This window comes from Orycteropus afer, unplaced genomic scaffold, assembly GCF_000298275.1.
Source record: "Orycteropus afer afer isolate SDZICR_OR568_19922 unplaced genomic scaffold, OryAfe1.0 scaffold00311, whole genome shotgun sequence".
NCBI classification, from domain to species: Eukaryota; Metazoa; Chordata; class Mammalia; order Tubulidentata; family Orycteropodidae; genus Orycteropus; species Orycteropus afer.
This window is the reverse complement of record NW_006921898.1, coordinates 894,684-903,801: the sequence shown is the minus strand read 5'-3', so window position 1 is coordinate 903,801 and position 9,118 is coordinate 894,684. Positions and strand designations below refer to the sequence as shown.

General features: G+C 44.7%; 1 protein-coding gene across 1 annotated transcript in view; it reads left to right on the top strand.

Annotated features, from left to right (window-relative positions):
* The window catches only part of FYCO1 (FYVE and coiled-coil domain autophagy adaptor 1), a 73,253-nt gene extending 65,610 nt beyond the window's left edge, over positions 1-7,643 (top strand). Inside the window, exons 16-17 of the mRNA XM_042782419.1 lie at positions 5,472-5,581; positions 7,568-7,643. Of these exons, the coding sequence (XP_042638353.1) occupies positions 5,472-5,581; positions 7,568-7,643 (186 nt within the window). The remainder of the gene's footprint in view (positions 1-5,471; positions 5,582-7,567) is intronic.
* Positions 7,644-9,118: the final 1,475 nt, after the last annotated feature.

The following is a 9,118-nucleotide window of genomic DNA, read 5'->3' as shown; positions in this document are numbered from 1 at the left end:
TATATTCAGGAGGGATATATTCAAGATCATATTTTGGCTCTTGTGGACTTGTTTTAATTGTCTTCAACTTCAAGTTGAACTTGCATATGAACAGTTGTTGGTCTGTTCTACAATCAGCTCCTGCCCTGGTTTTGGCTGAAGATATTGAGCTTTTCCATTGCCTGTTGCCACAGATGTAATCAGTCTGATTCCTGTGTACTCCGTCTGGTGAAGTCCATGTGTATAGCTGCCGTTTGTGTTGTTGAAAAAACGTATTTACAGTGAATAAGTCGTTGGTCTTGCAAAATTCTATCATGAGATCTCCAGCATTATTTCTGTCACCAAAGCCAAATTTTCCAACTACTGGTGAGCTTCTTTGTTTCCAACTTTTGCATTCCAATCACCAGTGATAAGCAACACATCTTGATTCCATGTTCAGTCAGTTTCAAACTGTAGAAGTTAATAAAAATCTTCAATTTCCTCATCTTTGGCTTTGGTGGTTGGTGCATACATTTGAATAATAGTCGTATTAACTGGTCTTCCTTGTAGGTGTATGCATATTATCCTGTCACTGACAGCACTGTACTTCAGGACAGATCTTGAAACATCTTTTGTCATGATGAATGCCATGCCATTCTGCTTCAATTTGTCATTCCCAGCATAGTAGATCATATGATTGTCTGATTCATAATGGCCAAAACTGGTCCATGTCAGCTCACTAATGCCTAGGATATCAATCTTTATACGTGCCATTTCATTTTTGACAACTTCCAATTTTCCTAGATTCATACTTCATAATTCCATGTTCCAATTAATAATGGATGTTTGCAGCTGTTTCTGTTCAATTTGAGTCATGCCACATCAGCACATGGAGGTTCTGAAAGACTTACTTTATTCATATTCAGGTTGGTTCTACTCTAATGAAGCATCTCTTTCCCAGTCCTGTTTTGAGTGCCTTCCAACCCAAGGGGCTAGTCTTCCTATACTGTGTTGGACAATGTTTCCAAGCTATTTATAAAGTTGCCCAGTAATGTATCAGACAGTGTTTCTCTGCTATTCATAAGGTTTTCCCTGACCAATTTTTGAGAAGTGAATGGCCTCCTCCTTCTTCCTAGTCTGTCTTAGTCTCTAAGTTGCATTGAAACTTGTGCACATTTGCAACTCTGCTGGCATTTGAAACACCAATGGCACAGCCCCAAGCCTCACAGCAACATACAAGCCTCACAGGATGAGAAACTTTCAGACAAGTTTGTCTCCCTTAGCTATTGGAAACCTCTGCACCCTACTCTTACCTAATTCCTGCCTGAAACCTGCCACTCTGTGGCAGCATACAGATGAGGAAACTGAGGTGCAGAGTAACTACCTGGGGTCGTTCAATTGGTTAAGTAGCTCCTTACCCAGTGTGCTTGTCAGCTGTGCTCTAACAAGCAGCTCACTGCCAAGAACTTAACACAAGCACTTTTGCTGTTCACCTTCATGCTCCTGAGAGTCAGCAAGTCTCTAATACTACATCTGCCCAGATTAGACCCCTAGTCAGTACTTGTAGAAGGGTGCCCAGGCCTTTACCACTCCAGCTGCTCACATACAGCTCAATCATGGGCCTCTCTCTTGCTCAGTTTCTCACTCATAGCCAGACTCTCATGGCCCTGGGAGACTGTGTAGTTCCTAGCAGGAGCCTGGAGATGTAGAGGACCCTTCCTCATCTCTTGTGGCTTTCTAGGGGTTGTGGTTATGACTACCATTGTTGTTCCCCATAGTGGACACCAGGGGGCAGAAGGAGCCCAGATATAGGGTGATTGAGAAGGATGCTCTTGCACTTAGGTCTTCACAGTCCCACTGTCATCAACCACTGTGGGGGAAAAGGGAGCTGTTATTTCTGTCTGAAACCTCCCAAACTTTAACCTAGGGGAACTGTTTCCAGACACATGTCTTCAACATCTATCTTGGGCACTCCCTGTGTGCTCCCTTGACCTGCCTGGACCTTGTGGGAAGCAATAGGATGCAAACTGCAGCACTTGGGTTTCATGATTATGAATGTATAGGTACAAGGAACTGTGATATGAACTTCCACTGTCTACTTACAATGCAATGAGGGAGAGACTATAGCCATAGAAAATTGTGACTCTAGGCAGTAAGTGTCATGATAGGGGTGGATAGGGCCTGTGAGTGTGCCTGGAGGGCACTTAACCCAGCCTAGAGATGGTGGTCAGAGAAAGGTCCCTGTAGGAAAAGTCTCTTGGGCCAAATACTAAAGGGCCCTTTGGATTCAATCAGATTCAATCGGAAGAAGCAGCTTGGGGAGGGAGAGAGGAGCATGGGTCAGAGGAGAAGCATCTGGGCAGAGGCAACAGCACAGCAGGGCAGCCCTATCTTGTTGATGGCCATCAGGTACTCCTCACCCTGTGCCATGTTCTATCCAGAGTGATGCCCTCAGCAATTTTGGAGAAGTCTCCTCCCAGAGAGGGAGCTGAAAGGCTTACCCCTTTCCAGGGATTCTTAGGCACTGTAGGAATTAGAATATTGGAGAAGCAGCTAACTGAAATAACATGCAAAAATGCCCACCACAGAATCTACACATAAGAAGTTCTGAGTAAAGGTTTTATGTGCATCTTTGTCCCCACACCGTCCCCTCCAACCTTGTCTTGTGCTAGCCCTACTCCCTCATCACAACTCTTTGGTACCACCAACTTCCAGCCAGACAAATGTGCTGCTGTATCAGGAACACAGTGTTCTCTCTCTCACCCATACCTTTGTGATTTTCCTTCTGGTTTCTCTTCACCATAGGTTATTTATGCTAGTTGCTGTGGAGTCAGCTCTTACTCGTGGAGGCTCCCTATGTATCAGGAAAGAGCTGTGCTCTGTAGGGTTTTCAGTGGCTGACATTTTAGAAGTAGATCACCAGGCCTTCTTCCAAGGTGACTTTAAGTGGACTCCAACCTCTAGCTTTTTGGTTAGCTGCCCAGTGTGTTAACCATTTGCCCCACCCAGAGTTATTTGGAAGTGTGTTATTTAGTTTCCAAATTATTTTGGGATTTTCCAGTGATCTTTCTGTTATTGATTTCTAATTTAATTCCATTATAGTCAGAAAATATATTTTGTATAATTCTAATCCTTTTAAATTTATTGAGATCTGTGTTTTTGTTTTGTTTTGTTTTTTATGGCCTAGAATATGGTCTATCTGGGGGAATGTTCTAAGTGGACTTTAGAAGAATATGTGTTCTGTTCTTTTGGGGTGGAGTATTCTATAAATGTCAATTAGATCAAGTAGTTGATAGTGTTGTCCAAGTCTTCTATACCTTTATTGATTTCCTCTCTACTGATTCCATAAATTATTGAGAAAATGGTATTGAAATCTCCAGCTGTCACTGTGAATTTTTCTATTTCTCTGTGCAGTTCTGTCACTTTTTGCTTCATGTGTTTCAAAGCTCTGTCATTAGGGGGTAAACGTTTATAATTGTTATTTCCTCCTGGTGAATTGATACCTTTATCATTATGAGATGACCTCTTTATCCCTGGTAATATTTTTTTTTACCTAAAATCTATTTGTCTAATATTAATATAGCCAACTCACCTTTCTTTTGACTGGTGCTAGCATCCTCTTACTGCTTTCCATCCTTTCACTTTTAATCTATTTGCATCTCTGTATTTAAATTGCATTTCTTATAGACAGCATAGTGTTGGGTCTTGCTTTTATCTAAAGTGACAATCTTTGGCTTTTAATTGGGACATTTAGACTATTGACATTTAATGTAATTATAAGGTTACATTTGAGTCTTTTATCTTACTCTTTGTTTTTTATTTGTCCCATCTGCTTTTTGTTCCCTTTCCCTCTTTTTTTGCCTTCTTTTGGGTTGAGTATTTTTTATGAATTTGTTTTATTGCATTTGTTAGTGTATTAGCTAAAACTCTTTCTTTTGTTGTTTCCGTGATTGCTCTTAAGGCTTATAGTATGTATACATCTTTAAATCATCACAGTCTACCTCCAGTGATTTTATACCACTTCATGTATAGTGTAAGACCCTTACTGTCATTCTTTCATTTCTACGTTACCATATACTATTATTTTGTTTAAATAGTTTTATTTTATTGAAATTTAAATAATAATTTTAAAATCTTGTATATTTACCTAGGTAATTGGCACTTCATTCCTGTGTTTCCATCTGACATCATTTTCCTTCAGCCTAAAGAACTTCGTTTAACTTTTGTTGTAGGGCAGATCTACTGGTAATGAATTCTTTCAGGTGTTGTCTGTTGAAAAAGTCTTTATTTTGGTTTCATATTTTGAAAGATAGTTTTGCTGGTTATGTAGTTCTACATTGACAGTTTTATAAGATTCTGGATTCAGTCATTTTCTATACTTTAAAAAATATTTAATAGGAAAAAATAAACCTAAATTTAACAAAAATTGTGTTTCTGAAAAAAAGGAGCATTATTCAGTTTTGTAAGGAATAAAAGTGGTTACTTCTGGGGCAGTTTACTATGTTAGGATCTCAGAGTTGCTAAAATGTAAGGTAGTCAATGGGACCCCTGATCTCTATAACCATTTGTGTAGTCAGTCCCAAATGGAAGACTTAAGGATATTTTATGACACTGGACTATCTTGATGTTTATCCTTTCTAAAAACAAAATATTTAAAAAAAAAAAAAAAAGCTTAATTAAAATGTTGCTTGGCTCTATCTTATTCCCTGTCATATCTTTAGTTTTAAAATGAAGGCTGTGTCTTAGCTAGTCATCAGGTTGAAGGCCCTGCCCTCATGGGGAAGAAAGGCCCAAGCCCTGCCCCTGCCCAGCACATACCACTTGCTCAAATTTGGCCTCTTACAGTGAAGCTCTTGGAACATACCTTGAGAAAATAAATGTCTCCTGGAACTAATTTTTCATTTGAAGACAAAGAGTAAACAGGAGGCTGAGGCTTAGACATAGAACAATGAAAAGGCTCTGGGGAATGTGAACTGGCCATGGCTTAGCCAGGAGAAGGGCCTGTAGTGGGGCTAACTGAGAAGCCATGGGTGGAGCCAGGGTTCTTTGGCCCTAAGGAGAGTGGGCTCAGCAGCTTTGTGGAGTGCTTGAAATATGATTATGTGGAAGGAGGGCTTGACTGCAAGGGCAGCACCAGGACCAACAGGAGATAGCCAGACAGATGGATTTAATTCAGTTACAGCTTCCTGAAGCCAGAAAGAGGCTGCTTCTCTAAGTTGGGGAGCATTCTAGCACTGGCCATGGTCAACGGAAGCTGGTGACCACTCCCTAAGGGTGCTGACCATTTCATGGTTCTGGATGAAGCTCATGCCTATGGCCTTCCCCCATGACACAAACCCAGGGCATGTGGGACCTGGGGGCTGGTCCTATCCCCAACCCTGCTCAGCTGTGACCTCAGACAGGGCACTCAGCCTCACTAAGCCTCAGTCTCCTCCCTGCAAATAGTCTGCCCAGAGGATCTGTGGTAACCCCTCAGCCTCCATGACACTTTTTTTGGTCTTCTTTTCTTCCAGGTCCTCATTCCCATGACCCGCTGCAATTCCCACAAGGAGAACATCCAGGGCCAGCTCAAGGTCCGCACACCAGGCATCTACATGCTCATCTTTGACAACACTTTTTCAAGGTAGAGGCCTCACTCACCAGCATCCAGATGAGTCCACTTGCCACTCTGCCACCTGTTCTCTAGGTGTTCAGAGGTGGACATTAGAAATTGATGATTTAATTGTTAATAATTTAGTAACAGTTTTTTAACCTCTATGGTACGGTGTTCCCATGTCTGTTATCGATTTTATAACACACAGACTGCTACTTACAGAGTCTCACAATGTGTTGCTCATGTTCTAGATGTTCTACCCCTATTAACTTAGCTAAGTGTGACAGCATCCCCATGTGGTAGGAACTGTCTTTCTCCTCGTTACTGCTGAAGGGAGTGAAGACCAGAGGGAGAGTAATGACATGCCCAAGTCACACACCATGTATGTGGTGGAGCCATATTTGAACCCAGGCAGCCCACCTTCAGAGTCTGGACTCTTAACCACTATCCTCTCCTGTTTCGCTTTGATGCCCAGATTGCTGCTGCCCAGCCTAAAGAAGGGGCTTAGTAAATACAGTAGAAGGACTGAATGAATGAATGATAAAGGAGTGAAAGCATTAAGGAGAAATCTGAGATAAGCAGGACTGAGGCTGTCACAGAGCTGTGTGTGCCATCTTGAGGAAGCACTGTGCCAGAGGGTCTGCCTCTGAGTTAGAAGTATAAGATTGGGGTGAGGAGAAGATAGGATTGGGAGGGTGGGAATGTAAGGAAATAAGGCTGAGGGGGTGGCCAGAGAAGAAAGTGTGGACCAGCAGTAGTTGAACATCTACCATGAGCCAGAGCCCCCCTTTCACTAAGGCACAAGGTAAAGGAGGTTAGGGTTGCTGGGCATCTATCCCTTTTTATGTTTTCTGGCTTCAGTATAGCCCCTTAACTAGGGCTATGTCTGTAAAGAAACATGCTTGATCAGTTCTGGGAACATCCCTACGAAGCAGGACCCTGGGCTAGATACTATATCTCCATACCCTGGATACCCTGTCCAGCCCATCGGACTTTGATTTGACAGGATACTCCAGGGAAAAGCTATACCACCCTTATCACCTCCAGGCCACGAGCTCCAGGAGTTGTGGCCAAAGGCATCCACCAAAACAGGCTCAAAAAATAATCAGAAGGGATCAACCTTCCATCTTGCCCATCTCCTGCCCTCCCCTCCACACCCCTGCATGAATGAACACACAGTTTAATAGCAAGACTTCAGGAACACAGGCCCAGCACATCCAGAGAGCTGCCCTAGAACCCTAGGTTGAGTGCAGGTCCCAGCCCCTCTCAAGTGACAGGATGGCACAGTAGTTAGAAGGGTTGGGGTCAACCAGACATGGCCTCTGCTCTTCCCACTGTGAGCTTTAGTTTCCGCCTGTGTGCAGTGGCAGTGAACAGTGTTACCACCTCACTGAGCCTCACTAGGTTGACAGCCTGAGGTGAGGCATTCTGAAAGTGGAGCACAGTCCCAAGCCCAAACAGTCTCCCATTTACCATGGGAGGTGAGTAGGGTGCTATGCAATCCAGCCTCAGCCTATTGAAATCATCTCATGGGTCTCCTCAAGGTTTCCAACCATGAATGACAAAGCAGATTTAGATACCCAGTTGGAATGGCATCCATACCCACCTCTGCCACATTCTTCCTCCCAGGGCCTGTTCATCTGCTTGCCCTGTGTGGTGCAGACTGCCCACTGCTGCAGAGCGAGTAAGGGAATGAGGCTGCCTCACAGGGCCCAAAATGCATTTCTGCACCTGAGCCCCAGGAAAGTCAATGGTGATGCCTCAAAGTCACCTGACCCTTAGCAGGGAAAGAACTCTGCTAGCCAGACAACAAATAAGGGTGAGGGGGCTTGGAAGAGTCCATGCCCTCGTGAGGGGCTCAGGCCTCTGAGCCGAGGTCTGCTCACAGGTCCCTGTGCCAGCCAGCACTCACACCCAACCAGGCCACAACAGCCACAGAGGCCCCAAGAGCCACCGCCGCCCTCGGGCTTTCAGTTTTCAGAGTAACACCTTCCTTTTCCATTTCTGTTTCCTCAGGTTTGTCTCCAAGAAAGTATTTTATCGCTTGACAGTTGACCGACCTGTCATCTACGATGGAAGTGATTTCCCATAGCCTCAGGCACCTGGATTTTAATAGCTTCACTTTATGCACAGGAAACACTACTCTTCCTCACCTGTCACATAAAACACTTTTTTAAAAAAAAAGAAAAAAGGCAGCAGCCTCTCTGCAAGCTAATCAATCAACTGTGCAGCTCTGGCAGAGAGGCCCTTGAGGACACGCCTCCTCAGCTGCATTGTCCTGAGCACTGCCTACCCTGCACTGTGCACGGGTCACCCTTAGCCCCATGGCCTTTAAGGGCTCAAGCGATTCTGCCATTGATTTGGTAACTAGCTGTCCTCATACTCAAAGGGATGCTCTGCCAGAGGTTTAAGCACTCAGGAGATCATCAGCCTCTCCTGGAATCACAGTTAGTTATAGGCCTCCTCCTGTGGAGAGTTTCATGGGGATCCCAACTTCCCCTGTGAAGAGAGATGCCCTGCTCTGCCCAGCCTGGAGCCAGGCATCCTAGGTGTCTGTGAGCCAGACACTGTGAGTCCTCAGTCTCTGAGACCCACAGGTTCTCAGGAAAAGAAGGCCACGGGGTCATTGTTGGGAATCAGGGCTCTACAGAGCTCTCTTGAGATCCTCACAGCCTCCTCTTCCTGTCACACCTTGTCCCTCACTGCCCCAGGAAGTTTAGGGCTGGTCCAAAACTCAGCTATTTTGGAGTGGCCTCTAACCTGCACTTTCTCCCTGGCCCTTCTGTCTGGGTAATTCAGTCCCTTCACTCAGCTAGACCTCTCCACAGGTCACAGCATTGTCCTAAGAGCAGAACTGGAGACAATCAGAGAAACAGAACCCACCACACTGAAGGCTGCACAGTGGCCGTGTATATGCTGCAGCAAGAGCCCAAGTGCTGGCTGAGGTCAACACCACAGCAAAAGAAAAAAGAAAAAAGCTGGTCTTTAGGGCTCCCTCCTCAGCAGACGGCCTGTCATTTTTTATGTACATAGGAGCTCCCACCTCGCCTGCAGATACGTGTTTACTAATGATCATAACCAGGGTGAGAATCGTCTTCAGAACTTGGGACCTTCTTCTCAAACATGACTGGTAACACAAGTGTAAACAGAGGCAGCGTTCATGAATTTGCCCTTTGTTCATGTCCTGGTCTTCAATGTCCATGTATGCTTAGCACACTCCCCACCCACCAGATCCCCCAACACCCCATTTGCATGCTTCCTGATACTCAGTATGCAGCTGATACCCAGGAGACAGCTCCCTTGGAGCCAAGTGAGTCCCTATTTCCTGGACAGGATTTAAGTACTCTTCCTGTTCTCTGTGGCCCTTTTCTTCTCCCACCACAGAGAGCTTACCTTTGATGGTCTCTTTGTCCCATTCACAGAGGCTGATCTCCTGTAGTCAGGTCTGGGTACTTCCATAGATGAGCAGAGCATCTGAAAAAAATGGCCCACTTTGACCTAAGGAAAGAGCAGTGAACAGGTTTCTTGAGGACCTGAATTCTGGGCCCAGCTCTTTCTCCAGCCAGT